Genomic DNA, 13,351 nt, shown 5'->3' with positions numbered 1-13,351 from the left:
AAACAACCTGGATCCAGCTGGTCCATGTCATTGTTTTCTAATCCCAATGTGGGGACTGTCCTTGTCTTCAAGGTCATTGAAGTTCTTGTTGTTGCCACTTTGGCTGTTTAGAGATATTGTAAAATATATATGAAACCTTGAAATGTATCATGTGATTCTTGATAGGCAGAATCAACTTTGGCAATGCAAAATTTGTCACCAAAACTCAAGGCTATTCAACAACGGTATGCCGGAGATCAGGTTTGCTCGAATTCCCAAACCTCTTCCTGTAACAGTTAGTATTAAATGATGGATATTTGCATGTATTTGTATTGGTTTATTTCTTTGAATCTGCTTTTGTTTGAAGCTTCAGAGAAATGGTAGTGGAATAGAAAGGTAAAAGACTCAGCAGCATAGCATGGATATGACAATGCCCTTTAGTTACTTATTTGTACTTATTAGCAGCGTAGCATGGATAGGGCAATGCCCTTTAGTATAGAAAGGGCACATGGGCGCTCACATGTGGGGCTGTAGAAAGGCGCTCGTGTGTTTTTCCAGTACTTTTTTTCCCTTTTTTTCTTTTGCAAATATACTAATAACAATGTGACATAGTCATTTCTTTAGATTTTTATTTTTTTTGTTCCTAGGAACGAATACAACTGGAGACCTCACGCCTCTATAAACAAGCTGGTGTAAACCCATTGGCAGGTAAGAGAGAAGTGATGTCTGACTCGCAAATCGAACTTCCTGCAGCTTGTTAAATTACAACCATAATTTTTATGTTTTGCAGGCTGTCTGCCTACGTTGGCAACAATTCCTGTGTTTATTGGTCTATATCGAGCCCTCTCAAACGTGGCAAACGAGGTGAGAAGCTATCTTATAATGGATATTTCATTGTTGATTTTTTGACCAATGTTTGAAATTTGACAAATTCTGATTTTTGAGTTTTGTGCTCTTTTGTGTTGTGCTTGTACATGCATACACTTGTAAAGTCACCTCTCATACAATCTTATATTGAAAGGTGTTAGTGTGGAGTACATGATGGTATCCACTTTCTAGGTCAAGCTTCGAGAACACCTTGGCTCCATTCAACCTTTCTAGGATATAATCAATCCGAGGCATCGAGGACTTGCTCTTGACTGCGAGCTTGTTCAGAGCACGATAATCCACACAAAGTTTGGAAGATCCGCCCTTTTTCTTGACAAAAGGGATCGGTGTTGCAAATGGGGATACACTGGAATGGTTGAACCCTAATTGCAACAATTCTTGGAGCTGGCGGTCTAGTTGTGATTCCATCGCCTTGCTTAGGAGATACGGAAACTTGCTGGGGGGTTGTCACATGCACCCAAGTGTTGAGGTGTAGTGTGACACTTTGGCTCATCATTAGTGCTATACTTATATAGAAATTAGTATTTTTTAAGGAATATTTGTTGTACTCCATGACCCCATTGTGAGCCTTAGTTTGAGACATGTCAGGCATGACCTATGTAGGTTAGTCTCCCAGCCTTAGGTGTTAGGGTTAGTCCCTTAACCTAGTTGGAGAACAAGCATTTAGGTCACCTGAGGTTAGGGCATGAGAAGTCAATCCTTTAAGTGCATACATAAAGCATATAAAGCATGTAGAGGTATTGGTACTTGGGGCAGCCCATATCTCTAGTCGGCAGCCCTATAGAAGCAATTGCAGTAGTTGACCATCAGAACACTAGTCAGCCAGCACCAAGAGCAGCCGACTCACACATGTGAAATGCGCAAGCATGTATTGCTATTTTTCATCAGTCGTGGGCACTAAATACTGGCCGACAGCAATATGCATCCACCGACCAGCAGCCTAGTCTCATATATAAGCAGGCCTACCTTCCCTTGCTTACATCATCTCATTATTCATTCAATTCAGCGGTAGAACAAGTGCATAATATATGTATTTTGGATTACTTTTTATTTCCTCTCTTTAACCGTGTTGTTGTCTTGTATATAAGGAGTTTTGACATCTCTTGACTACTAGAGTCTTAGTCTATGATAAGGAATGAGATGCTCTACAAGTTCTTGGCTTAAACATTAAATAGGCCTCGGGACACCACCCTAGGTTGGTCTATTTCTGTCGGGCAGCAAAAAGTACACAAAATATTATGCTTGCTATCGACTAGCTGCGCAGTACCTTTAGTACCTTGTCGATCAGGTCATGCACCCACAAGATGCTTTCTAGGATTCCCTGTGCCCCACTACACATGCCCTAATTCAGCTGTTTTTCTGTTGACCTTCAAGGATTTGCCTTGGGATGATCATGTCCATGTGCATGCACATGACATCCCCTTCTGCTAAACTTAATGAAAGGATTCCAACTACTGACCTTGGATGGCTATCATCATCCCTTTGTCTCCTCATGGACTCCCATTGTGGCAACCTTTTCACTGCCTTAGGTCTCTGATTCTACTCCAAATTTGATGAAGATCTATGCATATGTTCCACTTGTCCCTTGGCCCTTCATGCCCCGTCCTTGAACACTTTCTTTGGTCTTCTTTTCCTAAGTATTGAGTCTGGCATCCTCACTCCACCCCTTGGATGATGATCATCTCTTGGAACTGTTTTCTTGAAAGCCTTTCTTGGTATGCCCCAAGTGGCATCCGACTCACAGGGCTGCCATTTCCCTTGGGTCTTGTGGAACACCATCAACCAACCTCCTAGGAACTTCTTCCATGTCTTGTGTTACTCTCCTTGGACTGTGCACCTTCATTTGGGACACCATCAATGTTTAGCATTGCTAAACTTGATGCTGATACAAGGTTGCCTGGTCACCACACCACGAAAAGAACAAAACACGGGTTATGGTTTCATCCATGCACGATGTAGTAAGGGTGGTTAGACACGAGCGGCAACAATATCTCAGAACTAGCCTGAAGCTCTGATACCAATGTTACATGCGCAGAAGCTCTGTGTCTTCTTTCAGCCCTAAGCACCTTTCATAGGAACACCTTGATGCAAAACGCAGCGAAGTGATGGAGAGAGAGAGAGAGAGAGAGAGAGAGAGAGAGAGAGTTGTATTTTCAGTATATTCATATAGTACAAAAAGGTACATGTCTTGGTAGCCCTAGGCATGCCTAAAAAGGCGATCTTGACTACTAGAGTCCTAGTCTATGATCAAATCCCAATAAGGAATGAGATGTTGTACAAGTTCTTGTCTAAGTCTTTGAGTAGGCCTTGGGACACCACCCTCGGATGACCGAGTGCTGTTGTCGGCCAGCATAAAATACACAAAATATTATGCCTACTGTCGACCAGCTGCATAGTATTTTCAGTACCCTGTCGGCCAGGTCCTGCACCCACAAGATGCTTTCTGAGATCCTTTGTGTCCTGCTCATGCCCTAATTCATCTATTTTTCTATTGTCCTTCAAGGGTTAGCCCTGGGATGAGCATGTCCATGTGCATGCACATGATAGGCCATGCAGCAGAGGACAGCTGTGACGTGGGAGAATGTGACACACCTACCAGTATGCAGGGCACACCCAAACATTAGATAGTAGTTGACATGTAGAGGCAGACAGTGCAGGCACACCTTCACCACGTGGCAGTGATGATGTAGTGGCGGCGGTGATGTGGCAGTCGGGTACTTGTGGCCGACAACAATTCTACTGGCCGACTAGGAGCATTGGTGCATATATATATCTGGGAAGCCAAATCGTGATATTCATTTGATCTCGTCAGTGTTGGACTTCTCAGAGCATTTTTTTTGTAGGTGAAGTGCTAGCCAGGAGTGTAGAGTTAGTTGGTCATAGGGCTGTGATTTGATGTCGTCATTCTCATCCACATCTTGTACTTGAATTTCAGTTGTATTACCTATTTCTTTTACATAATATAGAGCAATCGTTTAGGACTTTTGTGTGTGCTATATGTGTGATTCCACTACACTATTCTTTCTCTCTTTGGAAAACCCTAGCACATAGGCAAAAGCATTCTACAAAGAATAACTAAAAGAAGTGGAGGATCTGGCTTCTCTTTTCGAGTGCCAAAGTCTATACCAAAATCTCTTTTGAGTCACTTAGTTAAATAACTCATATTTTTTTTCTTGGACTCTCTCGTGTGCTCGTGTGTCTATCAAATTTCTCTTTATTTGTAAGCTTGGATGTTTAGTCAAATTTGTGCCGGTTTGACTACTTTCACCCATGATACTTACTGGCAGTTTGTTTGAGAGGTGTGTGATAGTTGGGGATATTTTTGTTTTTTTACTGGAGTGCTCCATAGTTTTAAAGTTCTACAACATGACAGTAAAAAAAAACGCAGCGTTTTCAAGCCCTTGTGATAGTATTGAGGAGAGCATAATTGAACCCTGAGCAAGTCGGCTACCTTGGTCATGTTAGCAGTCATCTCCTGTCTATATATTTACCCCAGGGCCTCTATTGTGGGTGTGCTCGCTCGATTTAGGTGTTTTCTCATTTTTCCCCACTCTCCATATTTTCCCTATTTTTACCAGGTGTGGGAGGTTGTCCTGTGGCTCTTGGCTCATCCAGATGGTGGCCGATTGATTCTGCTGCCCCCAGGTTGTCCTCTGTAGCTGGCCGACTTGATATGTGTGCTGGCCAACTGACAGTAGCTGGCCGATTGGAGCTGTAAAAAGTCGTGGACCATTCAAGGTGCTGTCGGTTGGTTTTCTACTGGCCGACTGGTTGATAGGGGCCATATAAAATGGCCCCTTGCCCCCCCACTCTTTGTATTCGGTCTCCGGGATTTTCTTGTGTATATAGCAAAGTTATACGGTTCTCTCTCTCCCTCTCTATTGCTGTGTTTTTCTGCAGTGCACTTGCTCTTGTGTTTTCAGATCTTGTCTTCATCTCCGCTCCATATTCTGACATGGTATTAGAGCTCTAGGCGCTTGGAAGATCTTGGGAACTGTGTGAGCAAGAGGGGGGCTGTTTTGTTGCTGATTGGTGGACTGTTTTGGGCCGTACGGGAAGAGGAGAAGCAAGAGGAAGGCGGGCTGGTTTGCTGGACAGCCACTTGCAGGTTTAGTTCTTCATTCCCCCCCCCCCCCCCCCCAACCCACCCTTTTTCAGTTACACCCCTGCAATGACAGATTTACTTGAGATGGCTGAGAAGCATGTGAAGATCCCGACACTCCCCATGTTCCCAGTGGACTGTCAGTTGGATGGGAACAACTACGGCATATGGAAGGTAATGATGGAATCTGTTTTGGAGTCTTACGACCTTGCTGATTTTATTGTTGTTGGGGTTCCACGGCTGGCGTTAGAGGAAGGGGAGTTACCCTCTATTCTGAAGGAACGTGAGGCACAGGCACAGTTATGGGATCGTGTCAATGCCAGAGTCCGTTCTTTCATTTTCCTCAATTGCACACCATAGGTAATCAATCATATCAAGCATATGACGCTGGCGAGAGGTATATGGCAGCATTTGGATTCTCTCTATAACAAGGTATTACCCATGAAGAGGATCTCCTTGGAAGTCCAGATGCGGGTGATGAATCCTGTAAAGTCGTAGACGATGCGGGAGCACATCAACAAGCTGCAGGCTCTTCAGTAGGAAGTTCTCCAGGCTGGGAAAGAGATCATCGAAGGATATGGCCATAACGTTGCTGTCACATTTGCCCTCTCAGTACTTAACATTTTACTCTTCGTTGATTACCAGTGGCAGGCTCAGCACCATCACATGGGAGGAGCTTGTGTGTATGGTCTTGGACCAAGAGGAAAGATTCACGAACCCTCCATAGGGCGGAGGTTCCAAGGCCTTAACTGGCCAATGATCGAAAGGTCGTAACAACAAGGGCAAAGGGAAGGCTTCACCGGAGAAGTCTTCTGAGAAGAAGTCCTACTCAGACCGCGAAAAATTGAAGGGAGAGAGGACGTGTAATGATTGTGGCGAAAAAGGCCACTATTGGAGGCAGTGTCCTAAGCGGAGCATCGAGAAGGGTGTAGAATCCTCAACAGCAATCGTGAAGACTACAGCTTTTGTGCACCTGGAGGTTATGGACACCGATGTTTCATCTTCCTCGTGCAGGGAGGAGGTTGGGGACTCTCCGCTACGGATACTTGGGAGTGGATTCTAGACAGTGGTGCTTCCAGGCACACGACTCCTTCCCGTTCGGCTTTACAGGATCTCTGCAGGTATTCTGGTCACATCCTTACTGGGGATACATCCACTATCCCGGTTCATAGTGAGGGCAAGTTGGAGATAGTTCCCGATGGCAGAGGGGGGAAGCATTCCTCCCACGTGTTGTATGTTCCATCACTTGGTTTTCATCTGTTGTCAGTGCATCAGGTTTGCAAGACTGGCATACGGGTGGAGTTTGATGAGCATTTTGTTGCTCTTCGGGACAAGGCAACAAGCCAGGTAGTTTGGGAAGGCGGAGTGGAGAATGGAGTTTACAAACTTTCAGCACTCTCTCCCAGGTCCTCAGTTTTGTGATGAGTGGCAGTCTGGTAATGGCCACTTAAGTGTGGATACGCTGCAGGTGCAGGCTTTCCCGGACCAGAGGGTGGATGGCTTGCTAGATGATGGCAGTAGTTGGTAGGAACTTCCCAGTACAGATGTTGGTAGTTCTTGTGTTCATCAGTCAGAGGAAACTTTATAGGTACCTATGCTCTGATGTCTCGTAGCATTCGGGACAGAGAAATTCGTGTAGTTGAGGAAGTTCTTTCCACGGGGACCTATCGGAAGGCCAGGCAGGTGATAGTTGATTACTTGCAGAAGGAGGTGGATGTTGCACATTCTCCAAGCTTTGTAGTTCCGGATTTAGAGGGGGTGGTTTACAGGTTTTCAAAGGCCTTGAGTGGTCTTTAGTAGGTTTCCAAGACTTGGCATCCCACCGTAACAGTTGTTGATCCTTGTGAGCACTATGATGCCTCCTTGACTTGGAAGCAGAATGGTTCATTGATTTGGTTGATGCATACCAGATTGGACGGAAGCTTTGTGATGAGGCTGTTGAGCTCATGTTTGTAGAGGACTCTTTGGGAGGCAGGATTGCGTATCTTGTGGTTTCTGCAGCATGCGAAGGATCTTGGACTCTTTTACACAGGAGGGGGATTGATGGATGGAGTCGGACTCCACGGAGGGAGTGACTCAGATTGGGGAGGAGAGCCTGACACGAGGACATTGACATCAGGTTACAGTTTTTCCCTTGGCTCAGGAGTAGTTTTATGGAGCAGTAAGAGGCAGCCATCTATTGCCTTGTCGTCGACAGAGGCATAGTAACGGGCTGCTTGGTGTTGCTTGCGAGGTTGTGTGGTTGCGGAGGTTGCTTGGCGAGTTTGGGTTTCCACTGGAGGAACCCCTAGTCTTCCACCAAAGGCATTTCATTCGTGAAAAGATCGTTGCTGATGACATCTTGCTAGAGTTCTGTTTGACAGAGGACAATGCGGTGGACCTCTTCACGAAGTCTCTATCTCAAGCTCTGCTCTGTTGGCACTCCAGCTTACTGGGGTTGGTTCCACATCCAAGAGCTGAGATGGGGTGTTAGCAGTCATCTCCTGTTTGTATATTTACACCAGGGCCTGTGTTGTGGGTGTGCCCGCCCGATTGAGGTGTTTTCTCATTTTTCCCCACTCTACATATTTTCCCCTATTTTTTCCCTATTTTCACTAGGTGTGGGAGGCTGTCCTGTGGTTCTTGGCTCATCTAGATGGTGGCCGACTGATTCTGCTGCCCCCAGGTTGTCCTCTGTAGCTGGCCGACTTGATATGTGTGCTGGCCAACTGACAGTAGCTGGCCGACTGGAGCTGCAGCAGGTCGTGGACCATTCAGGGTGCTGTCGGCTGGTTTTCTACTGGCCGACCGGTTGATAGGGGCCATATAAAATGGCCCCTTGGCCCCCACTCTTTGTATTCAGTCTCCGGGATTTTCTTGTGTATATAGCAGAGTTATACGCTTCTCTCTCTCCCTCTCTATTGCTGTGCTTTTCTGCAGTGCACTTGCTCGTGTTTTCAGATCTTGTCTTCATCTCCGCTGCATATTCTGACAGGTCAGTGATAAACTGGAGGAAACAAAGACAGTCCAGTTGTGTGGCTGGAAAGCTTAATAGGATCAGGGAGTTTAAAGCATCGGTGTGAGAATCTTAGTGAGGCCTATGATTTTTGGCCAACAGTTGGAAAAGGGGCTGGTAGGGTAGTGAGTGTGCACCGTCTAAGGGCTTATTGGTGGAAAAGGGAAGTGAGGAGTTATTATACTTTGAAGTGATCAAGGAGGAAATAATAAGTGTTTGCATATGGATTATATGGGGCAATCACTATTCATTCCCTTCTCAATTCAGTGGCCTTTTTCTTCCATAACAACCCTATAACTTTCCTCTAGCCTTACACTCCGGTACTCCAACACAGCCTTGAACATTTGCTAGCACTTGTTCGATGTGCTGCTTGTGATGGGGAATCAGCCTCAAATGTAATTTTAGTTATAACCCTAGCTAGGGCTATTACAAAACACTTTTTAGAGATGCAAAGCCTGCTTCATAAACCATTAATGATATTTGATAGCCTTGAGTCCTGGGGGACGTGTGTTGAGATTGCCCTATTTAGGGTTTTCCTTGGAGCAGCTTCTGTATTTACAATTGTGTATAGATACATACATATTCTGTGTCTAATGCTTTATTTTGTGCCAGGGGCTCCTGACAGAAGGTTTTTTTTGGATTCCATCTTTAGCTGGCCCTACCACTATAGCTGCCCGCCAAAGTGGAAGTGGTATTTCATGGCTCTTTCCCTTAGTAGTAAGTTTCTTATCTTGTATTTCACATTTGCGATTACCCTACTGCAAGTTTTATGTAGAAACACACAAAGATAGGTTTGTCGAAGTTGCTCCGTGGAGGGATCTTGTAATGCGTGCTGAACTTCTAATGGGTTATACTTCTTGTTTTTGTAGGATGGCCAACCTCCTCTAGGTTGGGGGGATACTATTGCCTACCTTGTGCTGCCTGTGCTGCTAATAGTTTCTCAATATGTGTCAATGCAAGTAATGCAAACTCCGCAGGTGAAGTTAGAAAAAAATCAAGGACAAGCTAGTTCACGGGTTCTTTTGAAAAATGTAGTGTTGTGGAGTCTGGACTAACTTCCGATTTGCCCTACAGTCAGATGACCCAAGTCAAAAGAACACACAAGTTATATTGAAGTTTCTTCCATTGATGATAGGCTATTTTTCTCTTTCGGTACCTTCGGGGCTCAGTCTTTACTGGTATCAATTCCATCCTATGCCTCCGTGTTTTGTGGTTGGGCAAGCCATGATGTTGAGGTGGCTTCATGTGATATGGGATTTGCCTTGGTTCAGATATTTTAAGGACTTGGCCTTGATATCAGAACATTTCCTTTTAGTTTTCATACCGAAGTTAAAGGAGGATGATGCATAAATGGTGGTGCTTATGGGTTTCTTCAAATTTTTTTAAAGGTTAACAAACAATCTCCTAAGCACGGGGCAACAAGTATGGCTCAGGAAACTTGGTGGTGCAAGCTCACCTGTTGGTAAGGGTGGAGGCGATATTATAACAGCAGGGCAAGCCTTGCGCTCAAGCTCAGCACCAGTAATTGAAAAGAAGGATCGCCGGGGAGAAAGGTGTGATTGGGTCCATAAGCATTTGAGTGAGCTGGTGGTATCTTGTGGGATTTCCTTTTGTGGAAATTGGAATGTTAAGTAGGGTGCAAATGTTTGCATTGAGGGTTTTAAGTTGTTGATTTAGGTAACATATTTTGACAGGTTTAGGCAACTCAAGTCTGAGAAAGGGCAGAAGGTGGAACAAGTTGAGGCGGCCAAACTCACTGAGAAATCTGCTAACCTGACAACTGCTACTTCAGCTGATACCGATTCGGAGGAAGGCAGCGATGAGGATGGAACCGGTCAGGGAGCCATAGACCTGTCTTCTGCGAAGGTAGCATTCCACTATGTTACTTCTGAAAATGTAACTGCAAAAACCTTGCCTCACTCTTTGGTACTTGCTCCTGGTTCCTAATATATAGCAGGATTCATTGGAGGAGGTTTATAGCAGAAGTGGAGCAGCAGGAGCAAGCCCCTCTACATCGAAAAGAAGCAAGCGCTCAAAAAGGAAGCGTTCTGCTTAATTGCAGACTTGCTGCAAAAGTCTTGTCATACAGCACTTAAAATGTTAGTTCCTGATGATGTAGATTGAGATGGCGGTTATTTGTATTGAAGAAATGATTTGTTGCTCACTAGAAGCTTATTGTTGGTTAAGTCTTCATTTGTTATGCAGGTGTGACAAGTGTGGCTTCACATGGGTTTATAGCATCACTCTTTCATGTCAGGGAGCATCTTTGGTGCTTGCAAGCTATGCCGTGTAGTGGTGGTGAGTAGTCAACCTATGCCAAGAGTTAAGAGCTGTTTTTTCAATCCAAATTGCAAGTTTGGAACTCCATATGCGAGTAACCATGACTTCATGTGATACTCTGCCCTTGTTGGTTGTTTACGAAACAGGCTCCATATATAGGTGTTAGGACTCTCTAGCTTAGCTACAGTAAGTCACATGACATGTCGTACCATGACACCATGCGCTGTGTATGTTTTGAGTCAACTGCTGTAATTCTTAAGAAATCTTGTAGTACCTTAGTGTGTAGGATATGAGCTATGATGTTTTTATTCATTTATGTCACGTGGTTCATTGACTTCAAGCAAGTTCTTGTCTGAATTCATTCTAGGTCAGTATATTGCCTCTGAACCTGTCAAAGAAGGACATGGTTCGTGTGTGTGTTGCTCTTATTCAAAGGGCTTGGATATCCTTGTTTGAAGTCCCACCTCTTCTTTTGTGGGAGCAATGTGACCTCTTCTTTTGTGGGAGCAATGTGTGGAGACAAGCTGGCTTAAGCCAGAAAATGCACGTCTCTCTCTCTCTCTCTCTCTCTCTCTCTCTCTCGCTCACACACACACACACACACACACACACACACACTTTTTTTAAACAAAAGTTAAAAACCACTGTTCTATTACCAAAGAGCAATGTACATGGTGAGGATGTACTTGAGAGAGAAGTCATCCAAGAAAGAAAGCTAGAAATAGCTCAAGATATCAACAGTCATGTAGGGACTGCCGAAGATTTTTACAATCTAGAGAAGGCTGCTGAAACATAATATGGTTCCTAGCTTTCCAAATAGTCCGAGTGCCAAGTTTCTCGTCCAGATCACGAAAGTGTCAAATCCAGCCGTGCAAGATGTCAAAACACCAAAAATGCAGAAGAGTTTCCTCCTTTTAAGAATGGAAGATGTCCTCGGAGATTGTGAGTCAACGCTTGCAAGAAAGTTGTGGACTTCATGCAATGTCAAATAAGATGCGGAATGGACTTTGCATGTCACCCACATCTACAACTTCTATCATTGTAGATATTTTGTTTTGCCAGAAAAGTAGAAATTGGAAGTATTTCCACAAGGCATCTCCGTAAGAATAGATGACGTTGGAGATGTAGCTTACAACTGTTAATTAGTTGAAGCCTTTCTTTCCACCATTTAGTATTCTAATGCATTTACCATAAAGTATCAACACGAGGTTGGATCCACTGGGAAAAAAGCATCAATATGTGCATACAACTTGTCGAAAGCACATCCAATCGAAGAGAATTGGTGGGATTAACAAGTTGCCAATCATGAAATCTGTCTTGATTGTCTAGGGGTTGGATGGTTTCAAAAGGCCATAATAGCGTAGTGATAGTTTTGCACACGCTTGTGATGCAATCCAAGCTATGTTTTAGACAGGCTTGTGGGAAAGTCAACACAAATCCCTCATTTGGTATGACATCCATCATAATGTTCATGTCAATTGTGGTCGAAAAGGTTTTTTGTGGTTCTTGTATTGCCAAAACACCGAAGACCAATGAGTGCTTTCTAATCGGGGAGAATCCCCCGCTAGTGCATCTCCGCCATGCCAATGAATAGAAGATGGCTAACTTCCAATCACGAAAAAGGGAATAGGTATAAAGGCATGTTGAGATTGTTCCTTCAAATTTACTTAGCAGTGCGTCCTAGTGAAAAATTTGCCAATTGCCACATGTTTGCATGCATTGTCCCATGATTGCCAAAGTTGATAAAAAGTGGGAATCGTGGTGGCCTTTCTTGCCAAGAGATAATAATGCAGATCAAGTAAATTTAGTCACCATGTATTTAAGGTGTGCAGACCAAAGGTCGTCTCAAAAGATGGAGCACTCTTGTATGATGCTTGGTTCTCCATAACAATTCCAAGGCATTAGACATAAGAATTTCAATATTAGTTTTACATCAGATCAACAATGGCATGTAAAATTACACGTAGGCCATAGTGATCGATTGAACAATTCTGAGATGCACATGTAAAGGGCATGTAGAAAGTTTCCAATAGGCGAGCTTTGCCTTCAATTTGTTCAATACCCAATGAATTGCATCTTGCGTAGATATATATCATGCCATTGGATATCCCAAATGTCTTAATGAGGTGGTTTGGCTAAATATAATGTCATGGCCATAATAGTGCATGCGAGTTAGAAAAGTCGACGGAAGCAGTTTAGACTTGGAAAAGTTGATATAAAGTCTACTTGCTTTATCAAATAATTTCAAAGTTCTCATGATGCACTTGAGATCATTTGGATCATTTTTGGGCATGAACAAAGAATCATTTGCATAGGTGTGGGCCACAAAATGTGAGCCATTAGGTAATTGCAAGCCATGTAAAGGCCCCTATGCAATCAAGACATCCATATACGTCAAAAGTGGATGTGTGGTAATCGCATACAAAAATGCACTGAGAGGGCATCCTTGACGCTCAGATTTTTGCAATGTCCACTTCGATGAGTGGAAAGCCAAAGATCAAAGGCATCAGTTTGTAGGATGAAACTGTCCCAAGCTTGATGCTCAACATGTAACATATGAGAAGAGCTAGATGTATTATTCTCCCTTTGTGGATGTTACCATATTATAGTAGTGATGTGTGTGAACACACTTAGGACCGCCGGGGCACTTTTTCCCTCACTAGGAGGTTTTTTCCCCCGTGCATTGTATATACGCCCATTATCTTCTAGGGCTTGTAATCTTTCATTTTTGGCACTCATAATACACTACTGTGTTGTGCTCAAGCTTCCTCATCTTCTTGAAGTTGTGTGTGCATTCCTGCAACCCTAATTCCAACAATTGGTATCAGAGCAGGCTTCCTCCTCCCGGGCAGCATCACCGGCACCTGCCGCTTCATCTCCTCCGATTGCGACGAGGTTTCACGAGCGTCTGCAGGTTAGTATATGCCGTGGGCAAGCCCGTAGGGCTTGTTCGTTTCAGAATTTTGATCTGAAGTCATTTCGCCCTCCGTTTTTGCATTCCAAGTACTGCGCAGGCAAAATCGTCCTACTGTGCAGATTTTCTGTCAAGATTAAAATCTGCAGGACAGGTGCCCATTCGTCTGTTTTGGGCTGTGCTACATAGCACA

At 44.1% G+C, this 13,351-nt stretch overlaps 1 protein-coding gene across 3 annotated transcripts in view; it reads left to right on the top strand.

The window, feature by feature from the left end:
• LOC147634268 (inner membrane protein PPF-1, chloroplastic-like) overlaps nucleotides 1–10,531 on the top strand; it is a 33,492-nt gene extending 22,961 nt beyond the window's left edge. The window contains exons 3-12 of one of the 3 annotated variants that reach the window (XM_086805392.1): nucleotides 166–240; nucleotides 627–687; nucleotides 770–843; nucleotides 8,577–8,681; nucleotides 8,834–8,941; nucleotides 9,039–9,142; nucleotides 9,353–9,517; nucleotides 9,659–9,830; nucleotides 9,919–10,063; nucleotides 10,170–10,356. In XM_086805392.1, coding sequence (XP_086661518.1) covers nucleotides 166–240; nucleotides 627–687; nucleotides 770–843; nucleotides 8,577–8,681; nucleotides 8,834–8,941; nucleotides 9,039–9,142; nucleotides 9,353–9,517; nucleotides 9,659–9,830; nucleotides 9,919–10,020 — 966 coding nt within the window. In that variant the 3' untranslated portion in view covers nucleotides 10,021–10,063; nucleotides 10,170–10,356. Of the gene's footprint in view, nucleotides 1–165; nucleotides 241–626; nucleotides 688–769; nucleotides 844–8,576; nucleotides 8,682–8,833; nucleotides 8,942–9,038; nucleotides 9,143–9,352; nucleotides 9,518–9,658; nucleotides 9,831–9,918 lie in introns of all 3 variants that reach the window. The other 2 variants (XM_086805393.1, XM_086805391.1) reach the window with 2 other exon arrangements.
• The last annotated feature ends 2,820 nt before the right edge of the window (nucleotides 10,532–13,351 follow it).

This window comes from Cibotium barometz, chromosome 11 (genome assembly GCF_041138505.1).
Source record: "Cibotium barometz isolate CiBa-2024 chromosome 11, ASM4113850v1, whole genome shotgun sequence".
In the NCBI taxonomy this organism is placed as follows: domain Eukaryota; kingdom Viridiplantae; phylum Streptophyta; class Polypodiopsida; order Cyatheales; family Cibotiaceae; genus Cibotium; species Cibotium barometz.
Note: the sequence above shows the minus strand (reverse complement) of the source record. Positions and strands in the feature narration are given on the sequence as shown.